Source organism: Nanorana parkeri, unplaced genomic scaffold (assembly GCF_000935625.1).
Source record: "Nanorana parkeri isolate BGI_ZX_2015 unplaced genomic scaffold, ASM93562v1 scaffold1148, whole genome shotgun sequence".
Taxonomy (NCBI): Eukaryota; Metazoa; Chordata; class Amphibia; order Anura; family Dicroglossidae; genus Nanorana; species Nanorana parkeri.
In genome coordinates this window covers 399,275-415,634 of record NW_017307416.1, presented here as the reverse complement: position 1 = coordinate 415,634, position 16,360 = coordinate 399,275, and the positions used below count along the sequence as shown (strand labels likewise).

The window sequence follows — 16,360 nt, the reverse complement described above, 5'->3', positions numbered from 1 at the left end:
GGGGGTGTTAAATGTTTAATTCATTTTTGTTTTGCAGATTCATAAGAATTGGAAAGCCCAGGAAATATGCTGTGATTACAAAGAGTGCTACACCAATATTACGGAACATCCTGGAATGTATCTCATGAATACTCATGAAAGCGCATGAAATATGCCATATATACAAGTGGTGGTTCTCTAGTACTATGAAACATCCTGGAATATAACTCATGATGACTCATGAAAGCACAGTAAATATGCTATTGATACAAGAGGCGATTCTCCAGTACTATGAAACATCCTGGAATATAGCTCATGATTACTTGTGAAACCACAGTAAATATGCTATGGATACAAGAGGTAATCCTCCAGTACTATGAGAAATCCTGGAATACATTTTAAGATTACTGATAAAAGGACAGAAAATATGCTGTGGATACAGGAGATGGTCCTCCAGTGCAACAAGACATCCTGGAATATATCTCATAGTTACTCACAAAAACACAGGAAATATGCTTTGGCTAGAAGACGAAATCCTCTATTACGATGGGACATCCCGTAATATATGTCATGATTACTCACAAAAGGACAGGACATATGCTATGAATACAAGAGGTGATCCTCCAGCACTATAAAACATACTAAAATACTGTATATTGCATGAATACTCATGACAGCACAAGACACCTGCTATGGGTAAAATATGTGGTCCTCCAATACTATAAATATTCTGGAATACATCTCATGTTTACACTGTAATAAACTCAATGTTCATTTTTTTTAATGTTATAAATTGGTGTTTTGGATGCTAGAGCCTTTTCTCCCAGTAAACGTTTCTGTCTGTGGGCATATTTTCATTAAATTGGTCTGTGATATAGCAACACACCATGGGCTTGATTTACTAAAGGCAAATAGTCTGTTCACTTTGCAAGGGAATTTCCCTTAGTTTAGTGAATTGGGTGAAGCTCTGCTGATTTTCATCCTCCAATCGTTTGCAAGCAAAATACTGGTACTTCTCAACAGTCAGGAAGCTGGGTTGCATGTTATAACCCACTGCCCGTCTTCGTGATTGCTTGAGCCGGCCATGCTGTTTGGCCGGCTCGATGCTGATTGGCCAGGGAGTCAGCTTCCCAGCCAATCAGCATGGAACCATCTTCCTGACCAATTAGGAAGCTGGGAGACTGGTCATTACTAGCAGCCTGGCTTCCTGATTGGCTGGGAAGCCGGCTGTTTGGATGCCCCCATGCTGATTGGCTGGGAAGCCGGCTTCCTGGCCAATCAGCATGGAGCTGGCCAAACAGCATGGAGCTGGCTTTCCGGCCAAATACCTGTGGCCCGGCTTCCTGATTGGTCCTGAAGCCGGCTCCATGTTCCCTCGCCGCACTCACAGAGGGAAATCTCCCTCTGACCTGAAGTTATGGTATCGGAGATAAGTATTGGTGCATTTGGGCGAGTACAATTACTCGCCCAAATACTTAGGGGTCTATTCACTAAGCTGCCATAGGCAGCCGAGTAAATTACCAACCTAAAGCGAAGTGAGCCGAAATGCTGTTCGGCTATTCACTTCAGGCTGGTACGGCTGATTTGAGCCATATATCGGCTGAAATCAGCCATACATCGGGTGGCTTCAGCATGTTCGGCCGACCCGAAGTGCAGAAGGAGTTCGACTCAGCCGATCCAACATCTGGATCGGCTAAGCCGCACCTCTGGCATGCTGCTCGCTGCTGTTCGGTCTATACCGCTGAGCGGCATTCGGCTTGGCTGTTCTGCTCGGTCCCTCTGTGGGACCGAGCAGAACAGAAAAATAGTTTAAAAAGTAGAACACATATTGTGTGAACATTTTCAAATCCATTAGTAAACCAGCCTCTATATTTATTTCCCAAAGCAAAATATTGTTTCAGGAAATAGATAAACTATAGCATATTATGCTTACCATCTGAAAGGAAGAGAAGACATTCTTGGTTTATTTCTTCTTCATAAACTACTGGATGAGGCAACCCCAGCAAAAACGTTGGGTGCACAACCCAACGTTGGGTTGGGTGCACAACCCAAAGTTTTTGCTGGGGTTGCCTCATCCAGTAGTTTATGAAGAAGAAATAAACCAAGAATGTCTTCTCTTCCTTTCAGATGGTAAGCATAATATGCTATAGTTTATCTATTTCCTGAAACAATATTTTGCTTTGGGAAATAAATATAGAGGCTGGTTTACTAATGGATTTGAAAATGTTCACACAATAAATTGTGCGAATATTTACTTCAGTTGCCCAGTCATTTCCAAATGAAATACGTAAAGAGGGATTTTCTTTTTACATAACTGGATAATTGAAGAGAATCTTCACACATTTTATCATGTGAACATTCTCAATTGTTTTAGTAAATTAACCCCATTATCAGCTGTAGCTGACCAATATATTTTAGCTGCTAGTTTTCTGGGTGTAATGCAAACATTTTAGTATTTTCTGAGTTACTGCCCTGCAACATGTACTGCAGGCCTCGTGATTTATTAATTGTTGTCATCAGAGCAGCCTGTTAAGTATATTTTTATATTTAAAGGTTCTTAGTTGCCTAAGAAACACATTTTCTCGCATAGTGACACACAGTAGTTTTCCTACTGTGTCTTTTTTGAATAAATCTTTTTAGGCTGTTAAAAAGTATTTTGTTGTAACATTTTTAGCGGCGTTTTACAGAACTACAATGTGTAGCATGAGGGGAATTTGAAAGTTCTTAGCATACAAGGTGAATAATAAATTAAGGTTTACACATCTGGTTTCCAAGAAATCTGATTTCATAAAATTAAACCTGTTTTCATGAAGCATTTTACCTTCATTCCCTACTTGCTCTATGGAATTCTTGGATGTCAAATTGTGCAGTTTACATGAGATGACAGTGTATTTGCGCATAAATAAGTGTCTTGTTCAGTTAAGTATTTTGTGCAATAGAACCGTATCAGAATCCACAATATTTCAGATCTGTTATGGGAGCAAATATGCTTTCTACGAAAACCTTTGCTGAAACAAAATCAATTGGCTGTCATTGGTGACCTCTTTCTGACAGTATGAGTGAAAATTCACCAAGAGTTAAATATCACATGAAGTTTTGCGGTAAAATAACTCATGTGTTATTTATTTCTTGAGTGTACAAGTCACTATTTACTGAATTAGATATTTCTGCAAAACGTGGTATTTTTTGCCTGTTGTCTGCGTTATTTTTGGTGTTTTTTTTACCTTTTTAATTTTTTTGAGTGCTGTTCCCAGTTTAAAACATAGGCACATGGGGGCAGACAATTACAGCAATAACATTAAAAACCAGCTAAGGCACACATGAACACTTGCACACTGCCACAGGGTGGCAGACATTAGATATCAAGTGCCCTGGGCAAGTGCTATTTACCACATACTTTTTTTTTAAGTGAATTGAGTTTCATGTATTTCATGCAATATTTACCACATGTTTTTAGAGAACAGTCAATACATAACGCACATGCAATATTTACATTTTATGAATTGAATATTTCCTTATCACACGTGATATTTCACTGAACCTGAATATCCCATGCAATAACCTTTAGTAAATTGACACCACAAAGTGAGATAAAATCTGCAACAGGAAAACAACTGCAATAAGAAACAGACAAGGGGTCGTTCTCCTAATAAACTTCAAAAAAGCATTTTTACTTGTGTTACTGTTGGAGAGTTTCCTTCACTTCCTGTCTGCTTAAAATGTTGTCCGTGTGAAAGCAAGTAAGGAAATATCAAAGCCCCAGTCTTCAGTAAAACTTGACAGAGGTTCTAATCTTTCGCTACTCTATCTAAAACTAAAAAAAACAAACAAGTTTTGGCTATAGGTACATGTTAATGATGAAAGGAATGAGAAGGGTGTATTTTCATAGTAAGGTAGATACATCTGTCTATGTATGTGAATAACATCAGTTTCTTTTCTATAGATCAGCAGAATTTCTGCAAATTCAGCTGGTTGAACAACCATCACCACACATCCATGAAGGTCAACTTCCTCAACCTCTATGTGGATACTTTTATCCAATCTGTTCCGCGATGCCTCTGCTTTTTTCAAAACTCTGATAGCAAAAATTTACATATGGGGAAAGCAGAAGATGGAGAAAAAGGTAATCCAGTGTATTACTTTTTTCTGTTTAAGTAAATATTCCTAAGGAAGAAGGGGCAGAGTTAGATTAATTCAAGAGAAGATGCATCTTTGCAAAAAGAAAAACGTGGTATACCAAATAAATTGAAAGATGTTTTAAAAAATTGAACTTTAGAAAATATGGCAAACATTAACTGATGTTAACCTTTTTTTTTTTACACTCAGAGCCCAAGGAAGAAGTATGTGAAGTGGTTGAGCCTGAGGATATGGTCCAAGGCTGAGAAAGATCAAGATGGGGTGCATGTGAAAGAGGCAGTTCTCTTCAAAATGTTTTGTATACTGTTAATGCTGTTATGTAAAACATTAAAGCATTAAAATGTACATATTTAAATACCCCATTTGTGACCAGAGTTTTTCTAAACATAGACATTCAGGCCAACTTTAGCAGCATTGGTATGTATCAATTATCTTGACAATAAATCTATGACTGATTTTTTCTGACTGGCATCGGGTCAGAGAACTAGAAACACACACACACACAAACAACTGCACATTCCAAGTACTCAGCTGCATGAACAATGAACACAAAGGGACATGTTGCATTTGTGCATATTAAGATATGCAGTATATATAACCTTTCGTTTGGAAGTGAGTTGGAAGTGAAATTATGATTACTAGTATTTCTTTAGTACATTCATGTTTTACACAGGATGTCACATAATTTCATAGTTTATTTAGTCATGCCTTTGGTTTGCCTTTAGAGTTACACAAACTGACATCAGGGCAAGTGCTGTACTGTTGTCAATTGTATTAATGTTGGTCTAACTATAGACATAAGAGAATGCTTGCCAGACGTCTCTATTTACTTTAAAGATCCCCCAAAATACATATGCAGTGATGCTCCACATTATTCTTCCAAGCTCAATAATTGAATATGCATATTTGTACAATCCTTTGATCATCTAAAAATGGAAAAACAGAATATAGCCGAACAGTGTTCGGCTCACTTCACTTCTGATCGGTCATTCACTCGGCTGCCCTCGGCAGCTTTGTGAATAGACCCCATTGTGTGTCCGACTGAAAATGCCGTAAAATGTAATCCCTGAAGATCCGTGGTGATGTTGAAGCATAAAAGATCTTTTTATAGAACATTTTTGTTGAACGCAGTAATGCCTATTTGATATCTTTTGTCTTTGTGTAGCCTTAGGCCATCCTTTGGGCAGATTAGGAAAATATTTAATCTGTCACTTTAATAGCCATCCTTGTCATAACCGAAATGTCTTAATTGCATAATTATATAGTTAGGTACAGGGTGTTTTCACACAATTTCACACTTCCTGTCATATCCTGGACCATCCACATCTGCTTTTACACATTGCATGACACCATTGCTTGGATTAAAATGGTTGAATAATGCACATGGGTATATAAATGCTGGGATATGTTCCTGATATCACTAGGATGAGTGGTGAAACATATTCCGTATATTAAAACAAGTCCAGCTAAATGTGACTAGCTATTACTAGTTAACATGTATATACGTACAATTATATTTCATGTATACATTAGACTTCTATTGTACTAAGCATGATAGGTGCTAAAAAGATAAAGTGATAAAGGTTCTTAGTCTATATCATTTATTTCTAGTCTTAAATGTATCTATATATATAAATATATTTATATATAAACTGTGCATGTATCTATCTATCTATCTATCTATCTATCTATCTATCTATCTATCTATCGATCTATATATATAGATATATATATAGATAGATATATACACATATATATACACACACACACTCACACACAATATAAACATGTGTTTACAAAGGAAATTACACAATGCTTAGGTGTAAAAAAGAAAGGCAGATTTTGAAGATCACATAGAGGGTTATTAACAAAGCTGCCGAAGGATCCACCCGAAGCTTCGGCTGATCCTTCAGCTAGCTTCGGTTGCGGGAGCCTTTTGGTTCAGTAGAACCGAAGGGCTGCAGTACGGGCTATTCACTTCATACCGAAGTTGGCCGAGTGGATCGGTCGAGCCAAAGGCATATGCTTCGGCTTGACTGAGCCGAGGGGTAATCTGAATCTGGCCAAACGGCTGAGCCATCAGCTCACGGCTGGCTCCGGCCACTTGCATTGACAGATCAGCGTCCCCTGGTTACCAATCTGTCATTACCGCCGAGTTCTGAGTGTGTAATGACAGTTTAGCGTCCCCTGGTTACCTAGTGACCAGGGGACGCTGAACTGCCATGAGAGGTTAACGGGGCCAGCGGTGATATCAAAGCCAGCTCTGCTAAGCTCTCATCATAATGACATAGCAGTGACAGCTAGCTCCGCCCAATTGGTTTCTTTTTTTTCTACCATTTTAACTGGTTTTCTATTCTGCTCGGTACCACAGAGGTACCGAGCAGAATAGTCGAGCCAAACGCCGCTTGGTGGCATTCGGCTATTCACTCACAGCTGTTCGGCATCTATGGGAATAGGCCGAACAGCAGCGATTAGCCTGCCGGAGGTTCGGCTCAGCCATTCCAGATGTTGGATCGGCTGAGTCAAACTCCTTCTGCACTTCGGGTCGGCCGAACATGCTGAGCATGTTTGGCCGACCCGAAGCCAGCCGCAGCAAGCCGATGTACGGCTGATTTCAGTTGGTGTACGGCTGAAATCAGCCGTACAAGTCTGAAGTGAATAGATGAACAGCGTTCGGCTCACTTCACTTCGGGTCGGTAGACTACACAGCTTTGTTGTGTGAAAGATTTCAAATGACAGTAGGCACCAGATGTAAATATGACATCAAAGTGTTTGCAGAAAGTCATAATACGACTTATGTTACTCACAGTTGATAAGATTATTGTATTGTATTTTCCTGATTGGTTACAGTGTATAAATATGCCTAGCAATTCTTTTTGCTGTTTTATATTCATGTGCCTTGGAGCAAAGTACTAGTGCTATCAAGAGGGAGATATCATCTGGCAGCTTCCATTAGCATGTTTTTCTACCTTGCCAAGCAAAGAATTTGAGGTCACTAAGGAATATTTCTGACAGGTTATGAAGTTATGTAGGACATGACACCACTTGTGCTAAAAAGCAGACAATATACAATGTGCCCTACAAATAAATATTCCATAATATTCTTAATATTTAATTTGCAAGGTGTCTGTAATAATAATGGCATAGCAACAAAGATAAAACTAGAGAAAAAGTTGATAGTAGTACAAATTTTGTTTTAATCTTATTAGTTCCATAAGCAATACAAATAGATTGAATACGTATGTGGAATAAGAAACTATTCATTTAGTTTTAATGTACATTCAAATCTTAACCATCTCAGTACTTCATTGTTCATTCAAGGTCATTCGCAAGCATATCTAAACCCAAGAACAAAGATTTTATATATTGTAGCATACAATTAGGTGTGATGGCTGCATTAGTTTTCTTTTATTCAAGTTTTGTTCCTCTTTATTTTCACCTGGTGATTCTGCCTGTATCACAATTTCTGCTCTAGGATGACAAGGCTCACTTATTCTATTGTATCTATGGAGAAGCAGCATTGTCAACCTAAGACAGGAAATGGTTTAGAACTACAGAACCCCTTGCCCTCTCCTCATCTGCATAACATAGTAGTAAGGTGTTTGGTAGTCTACAGAGAGAACTGGGAACAATGTAACTGATAAGAGTGCAGCACAGGCAGAGAGCACAGGAAATGATCAACTAACAAGATTTCTGGTAGAATCAACATGAAGTTTTTTGCACTTATTGAACAGATATACCGGAAAAAAACACGCTTTCAATGGTACATGTAACAGACCAAATGGGATCAAATAATTGGCTATAATATTTAGATATAAATAAGCAATATGGGTATTAACATTTTTTATTTCATTAATTTTACTGGTTAAAAAATATATTGAAAGAATATCTTCCAACTTGGTTTTAGTGTAAGCATTGAAGATATACTGATTTAGTGAAGGCACTAGACCAATATATGGGCATTTTTAGTTCTCTTTAAACGGTCTGCCTGGCATGCGCATAGCCAGATATTTAACAAAATATTTAACAAATTCTATCTCTATGTCATTTCAGCATCATTTATTTTAGAGCATAGAATTCACTGGGTCTCTATTGCTACTAAGATGCCTTGCTTCTATACAGAATTGGAAAACCTGAAATACAATATGCTGTTGTAAATGCATGATCTCTATTAAGCCTTTTTCTTATATTACTGTCTGCTTTTAGAGAATGCAAACAAATTAGAAGAAACTGCAAGAGGAGTGCATATTTCCTGTTCTGATGTTTATGACGGCTACTGTAAACACGGCAAATGTGAACATTCTACTAACATGTTGGAACCTTATTGCAGGTACGAGTTTCTAAGTAGTGATTCTTAACAAATTAACCAACTTGACAATAAAATAGACTTTTAGTGAAACATACATACTCATGACTAAAAGGTTATCTCCACACTTAATGAAAAAGGAACTAAAATTGTTGCATTTTCCTTATTAAAGATTCAAGGAATGGACTAGCTTTGAGTAATAACATTACAGGCATGAATGTCTGCCTTGTGATCAAATTAAATAAGGTATGAAAGGCTCCTCTAAGTCAGCAGTAGCCCAGTCTATGGTAATGTGGCAGCAGTTTCTAATAGAGTCTGTTGCTGTGTTTCAATACACTAACATGTTAGGCTCCTGTGATATGCATTTAATTCTAAAGATGTCTGTAAAGGTTCTCATTCATCCAGGTCATGGTATATCTGTAAAAAATAGGTCAAAGCAACTGGACTTGCTCTATTTTTCTTGAAGACGTTTCACTGGTCATCCAGCCAATGTTCTCAATTCAGAATGACTTGAGAAAGCTGGTTGGATGACCAGTGAAACGTCTTCAAGAAAAATACAGCAAGTCCAGTTGCTTTCACTTATTGTTTACATATATTTAATTCTAAGGTGACAGAAACTTGTAATGCACCCATTATATGAATCATCCAGATTATTAAGTGTATACATGGCAGCATTCTGATGTTATTTGGTAGTTTCTTGTAATGTGGTGACTCCCTTATAAGTTTCTTGTAACATGACAGTGGCAAAAGTTGGAAGGTTTGCCAGCATAAGCTCTTGCTAGTTGGATTTTTGGCAAATAAGGAGGATGAAAGTGAGATGCAGGTAAAGGTATAAGCAGTAGGTTGTGGATGTGAAGTTTATGTGGGTCTACAGACACAGATTTGTGCAGGTCCCCTACTGTGCCCCAAATACTTCTAGTTCCAGTGGTCACTATTGGAAAGACTGCAGCTGTGTTAACATTAGTTTAAGACAGAGAAAAAAAGAGGCCTTAATGAGTTTTGCACATTCTGCCAGACAAGCAGGTATGATGAAGAAGAGTGTAAAGTGACCATTCAGAGCATAATACAGTTTTGTTAGACAAGCTTAAATCAGTTCCAATTCATATTTGGGTTTAGTGTATAACAGAAATAATTTTATTTTTTAGGTTTTCATTTAACACAGCTATATAATTTTATATTAGTTATATGAACAAAGAAATAGCAAAGCCTTAAGAGGGTCTGAGCATTCCCAAGCAAAGAGCTTAATGGGTATGCTTAGAGTTGAATCTTTTCTTTATTAAGAAATTAGAAATAACACATCAAAGCAGACCGTAAGAACAATTCTCATGAAAGTTAGCAACATAAGGCTTTAGTCCATCAGTGGCAATAAAATGAAACATAGATAAGCAGCAATGAAAACAGTACATTGTACAAGGAGAGTAGGTAGGTAGAGCATAAGTATGTGGAAACAATATGAGGTAAAAGGAGGTGATAACCGTCCACTCTATGCCCATGCAGGCCTGCCACAAACCTACATCAAAAGGTACGATGGTAGTATAGCGTATAGGAGAAAATATCGATGTGCGACAAATATCGCCACTGTGGGGGGAGCAAAGGAAGCTAATTGTTCTATCAAGGTAGAGAGAAAAAGAGAGGTGTGCAGAAGCAAAAGAACCTTAGCGAGAAAGATCAGAAAAGGAGAAGGGATCTGAGAAGGTGCCATTTACTACGACACAGGCCGTCGGGGAAGAATAGAGGGACATCAGTTTGGATATGATATTGGGACCTAGACCCAACTGGTGTAACGCGAGATGGAGGAAACGCCAGTCCACCCGGTCAAAGGCCTTCTCGGCATCAATAGACAATAGGCAGGCCTGGGCATTATGCTTGCAGACGTGGGAAATTAAATTTAGGGTTTTAGTAGTGTTGTCCCTGGCCTCTCAACCGGGGACAAACCCCACCTGCTCTGCGTTGATAAGATAAGGCAGCGACGGGGAAATACGGAGGGCGAGGATCTTAGAAATGGATCTTCTGTAGTGAATAAAGAGTCTAGATCGCTGGATACTGTAGGGTTCAGTATGGGAAGGGCAGTATGGTCCAGTATGGTACCTGCTGTACCTTGTATTTTGGTGGAGTGATGAGAGGTAATAAAGGGAATAAAGGAACGGGGGGAGCGAGGATGTAGAATCGTAGCCAGATGGCGACCACAGTTATTAGCCACCTCATACCTAAATTTACATGCCCTGTCCCCAGCAACACAGGATTTGGAGTCTAGGATGGATAGCAGTTCCTGCCTAGCGTTGGAGAAGTCCACATACACAGAAGCAAGGGGATTAGACTTATGAATGCCCTGAAGGGTAGAGATAGAAGTTAGAAGCTCGACAATGCGAGATGTTCTAGCTTTCTTAAGACAGGAGCCATGTTTAATGAAAACGCCACGGATCACGCATTTTAAGGCCTCCGATTGAGTCTGTGGATGGGTGGAGTCGGTGGCATGGATCAGGACAAAATCCTGGATGGTTTTCCGAACCTCACTCAAACAGGGAGGGTCCTGTAGCAGGTCATTGTTGAGGCGCCACATGAAGGACGTGTGGCGTCTGTGGGATATACCCAGGGAGAAGAAAACAGGGGCATGGTCCGGCCAAATGCGGAGACCAATGCGAGCAGAGGGGGCCTGATCCAATAATGGCTGAGAGATAAAAAAAGTAATCCAATCTACTTAACGAGTTATGTACCGGGGAGAAGAAATAGGTGTAGTCCCTTTCAGAGGCATGTAGTACCCGCCATACAACTATCAGTCTTAGCTGGTGCAATAAGAGTTTAAATTTCGAATAGAAGGCATGAGACATGGTAGACTTACCAGAGGATGAATCCAGACTGGGAACCAGAGGATACCCAAAACTCTCTAGATCCTTCATAAGGGATGCAAGGAAGGCCAGTTGGTCCTGGTTGGGGAAATAGACATTAGCCAATGTATATACAGTATTAAAAAGTTTTACCTTCAAAAATAAATATCTGCCCTGTGAGTCAGCTTGTTGCTGGATGACATCAGGCTGAAGGGACTTGTGTAAGGCTATAGAAACACCTTTGGATTTCGAGGAGGGATTGGTACTACGAAACCTACAAGTATAATAGGTAGTCGGCAATTTAAGGATGTTATCACTGCAGAAATGGGTTTCCTGCAAAAGCAAAATGCCTACCTTATGTTTGTGGAAATGATAGAGCACCTGACTCCTTTTCTGAGGGGTATTAAACAGTCGGACATTTAACGAGGCAAAGGAAACCTTAGAGTTATCCATCACTGGGGAAAGAAAGTTTGGTGAGTAAATAGAAGACATCTCCCAGGGCTTGAGAGGGGGTAAACGAGAGAAAAGAAGGAGAAGACAGAGATAGAGAGAGAGAGAGAAAACAGAGACAGAGACCAAAGCTCCATCTGGTGGTCTCAGGTATGTAGTACACAGGAATATACCACAGTATGAACCAACAATTACTAATGACAAGAATGAGGCCAGTGAGATCACTCACTGGCAACCTAAGTGGGGGTATCGTGGAAGACACATAAAGCGTCTCCCGCTTCTGGGCAAGTATAAAATACACGAGTGTAAAAAAAACAATAAACAATCAATCAACAGCAGCATATCAAGAAACGGCAATAAAATGAAACAGCATAAAGCAGGGTAAGGCACGTCACAGCATCAGGGACCATATAGATTCCCGGTGAAGACCCGAACATAGTCAGCTTGTGAGATCCATAGATGGTGGCAACTAGGGATGTCCCGATACCGATGCTAGCATTGGTATTGGGCCCGATACAGGGCATTTTGACAAGTACTTGTACTTGTCAAAATCGCCCGATGCATAGCGCCGAAGCTTGCACTGTTTTTTTTTTACTTGTACTTGGACTTGGACTTTAAAAAGTGGCATCGGGACATCCCTAGTGGCAACGGGCAACCAACAGGCCAGGGAACCCTCCACCAGAGGTCATCTTCAGCAAACAATAAGCCCCCGGTAGACGGCAGCAGGTGGTAGTAGCCACATCTCGGGGCTTCCAGGCAAGATGGCATCAGCACGGGATTGGACAAACGACTCCAATAGAGACATGTACTGCAACAGGCAGTAGAACGTGATCAGGTTTGTAATGAAGTGGAGGTGGCGGCCCGACCGGAGGTCTTCTTTGGCTTCCTCTGCCAGGGCGGCTGGGAGATGAAACCAGGTAGGCACGGTTTCAGTGGCCAGTCCAGCAAGGCCACTTGTGGGAGTTCAAGTTTACCAAGGAAGGCCGGAAGGTTGCTCATAGTGCGAAAAATAGCTGATTTACCTTCATGGTGGACAATCAATTGAGAGGGAAAACCCCACCGATACTTGATGTCGCGCTGACGCAAAACTACCAATAAAGGTTTCAGGGCCCTGCGTAGTATAAGCCTATGTCCCGACAGGTACGACAGCAAGGAGACAGGGCTATCGATAAATAAATTAGCATCCTGGGTACGGGCAGCCCTCATGACTTCCTCTTTAATTTTGAAGAATTGGATGCGACGGATGACACCTCTAGGGTTAGATTGGTCAGGGCGCCGAGCCCCGAAAACCCTATGTATCCTGTCCATCTCTATAGACGAATCTTTAGGCTTGTTTAGAAGCTGGTTAAAGAGTGCTGTTGCAGCGGCTTCCAAATCCCGGGTCTCAATCGATTCAGGCAAGCCGCGAATATCTATATTGTTGCGGCGATTCCTGTTTTCTTGATTATCCTGGCTGTACAGGAGTTGGTGGATCAGTATGGTATGTTCTTGTAAAGTGGCATCATGGAGCAGCACACGGGATTGTAAAGCATTCGTGGTCTGCTCAATGTCCTCCAATCTAGTACTCAGGTCTCTCTTCAAAGTGGACATTTCCTGCTTATAGGTCTTATTTTTTTTAATGTACAATAATCCACACTTATTCATGTACAACAATCTACATGTATTCATGTACACAAATATGGTGATCAGGGCAATCAGGGGTGCCGTACCTTTCCAAGAGCGAAGCGCACTTTCACTATCGATTCCTTACAGGCGGAGTGCATTTGGTATCACTCCACCTGTGACAGGAGCCGGCGCTATAGAGGAGGCATCGGCTTATGCGGCTCTGCTTCCTCTGGTGCCGCCTCACTTCCTCTAGCGCTGGCTTCGTTGGCACCGCTGATTCTCTCCCGCGGCTCTTCAAGCTCCCCCTTACGACACCACCTGGGAATGGTCATTATTTTCGGGGTAGGTCTTATATTTTATCAATTCCCAAAAATAGTACTAGGTCTTATTTAGGGATGTCCCGATGCCACTTTTTAAAGTCCAAGTCCAAGTACAAGTACTGGCCCTCATGTACTTGCCGATACCAATTACCGATACTTTTTCTATGGGGCCCTGTGATTTCTAGTTACGCCCCTGATAACATGATTAGGTTAATCATGATCCATCTATATATATATATATATACACAGTATATATATACTGATTCCCAGTTAAAGATTCTAACAAAATCATTGCAGTAGAAACTAGAAACTGGGTAACGTTAACCAATAAATAACTAATTCGTTTACTTAAGCTGAACATTTATTGATTTAATTGCTTATATTTATTGTGTGTTCGTACTGAAGAAGTAAAATTGCTGCAATTTCAAATCTCGGTTCGCAAAGTGCTAGATGTATCAATACTGCTGTTTATGATATATTTTTGTCTCTTAGGCCTCATGCACACTAGCCGGCTGCGTTTAAGTACAAGAGAAGTGTCTGCTAACATTGGCGGACTGACAACACATGGGACTCCTGGGCAACATGACATTATGAGGTCCCCTTGTGCTCAGCCCATTTATAAGCCCTACCCACAAGCCCCACCTGCATATATATTATGGCACCCCCTGCATACCTCTTCCTAGAGGAATGAGGTTTTGATGGTTCCACCCTTTTCCAACACTGTTAACTTCCACACCCTCTACACCCCCTGCATCCCTCATCCTACACTGATCACCTCTGCACCCCCTGCAACCCTTTTCTGAAGCTTTTCACATCTGCACCCTCTTCCTACACTGTTTATCTCTGCAGCCCCTGCATACCTCTTCCTACACTTCTCACCTCTGCACCTCCTGCATCCCTCTTCCTACACTGTTTACATCTGCACCCCCTGCAACCATTTTCTAATGCTTTTTACATCTGTACCCCCTTCCTACACTGTTCACCTCTGTACCCCCTGCACTCCTCTTCCTATACTTCTCACCTCTGCACCCCCTGCAACCCTTATCTAATGCTTCTCACGTCTGCACCCTCCTTCCTTCACTGCTCACCTCTCTACCCCTGCCTCTGTTAAGCTGTTCACCCATTGCAGCTTACCTCATGATAGGACTCACACTCCTGATACCATGGGCAGTACAGGGGGTGGAGCCAAATGTGCTGAAAGTGAATGGTCCTTCCGGCAGATGATCAGCACAGACCAGGCAAGCAGATGGGACCCTGATAGTTCTACCCAGTGGGTTGTCCTAACCACTCACCATGCTAACCAGCTGATTGACAGACTCCTCTCCTCCTTCTATGCAGAGAAGCCTGGGTCCCTGTAGAGAAGGAGGGGAGGAGCCTGCTAATCATCTAGTTACCATGGCAAGTGGGCGGGTCAATCCTCCTTCACTTCAGGCCCCGTGCTGACTTGATGGGACCCAGCCCAGTACAGGAGGGCTGTCTGTACCCCCCTTTCGGTGGCCCTGGCCATGGGCCCCTTTCTGGCCCTTGAACACAAAAATTTCAACTTTGGGTATATGCTTCTAGACTGAATGTACCTAGATGCTGCTGGGCATCTAGGTGTGCATTCAGTCATAGAAAAGCATTACATGAGTCCAGGTGCATTTAGAAATGAGCTCCAAATGCACCTGAACTCAATGTTTTTCTGCGCAGTGGGCATAAGGATCTAACCTGTACAAAACTTGATAGTATATATAAAGATTAAAAGACTTGTATTTCCCTTACCTACATTTGATGAGCTGGCTCATTTATACATGTACATATGTTCATTCAGATGCTGTGAGTATCCCTCGACACAAATGCTGATTATGGATATAAATGTGGATATCATGAACATTGAAGTGCTTTGTATATAAGAGGGATCCACAATTATCAGAGTCACTTTTGTACCGCGATTTTCCACAAGTGTGATCTGATTAAGTATGATTTGCCTTTATTTAGCCGATGATAAATCGGCACAATTATGGTCTATGCTATAACGATATAGCCCGGAAGAAAGACGTTGTTTTCTGGAATGCAATCTTTGATTGAAAGGAACACCTGCTCATAACATTAACCATATGTATGATTGGCTCTGCAATGAATATAGCCTATTTTGTCTGATAAAATGTTGCAGGATGATTCGATACAAGTTTGAAAGGCTCGAATCAAGACACCTGTAACTAATAGCAATTAAAAGCCTCCAAAAGGCAGAACGACTTCAGTTATAGGGGATACTTGTTGGTGACCTCTTTATGCATCTATGCAGAGTATGTTAAAATCAAAGGGTACCAGTGTCAGAAAGAATTTTATGGGTTTTAGCTAATGTATTCTTTTTTGGTTTAAGCACATGGGAGATTATGATGATATTGTATTTTATATGCTTAATTTGTTGAAATAAAATTATCCTTTTTGAATACATGTTGCATTTTTGTCCTGGGTATCGCCATAACTGGAAGGTTATGTTTTATTAGTATATTTCCATAAGGAGTCTCTTCCCAGGACAAAAATAATTTTCAACTACCACCATTTTATTCTATAGGGTCTTGGCATTCAGAAAATATATAATGTTGGGGGGTTTTACGTCATTTTCAGGCCTAAAATGTGGAATATAACATGGCAAAAATGGAAAAAAGGGCCTCAGTCATGAACGGGTTAATATATATAGAATAAAACAATATAAAAACACATAACTAGCTCTACACCTACTAAATACCCTCCTT

General features: G+C 40.6%; 1 protein-coding gene across 1 annotated transcript in view; it reads left to right on the top strand.

Annotated features, from left to right (window-relative positions):
- LOC108796672 (tomoregulin-2-like) overlaps positions 1–16,360 on the top strand; it is a 202,990-nt gene that overhangs the window by 136,204 nt on the left and 50,426 nt on the right. Inside the window, exon 5 of the mRNA XM_018568171.1 lies at positions 8,323–8,446. Coding sequence (XP_018423673.1) covers positions 8,323–8,446 — 124 coding nt within the window. The remainder of the gene's footprint in view (positions 1–8,322; positions 8,447–16,360) is intronic.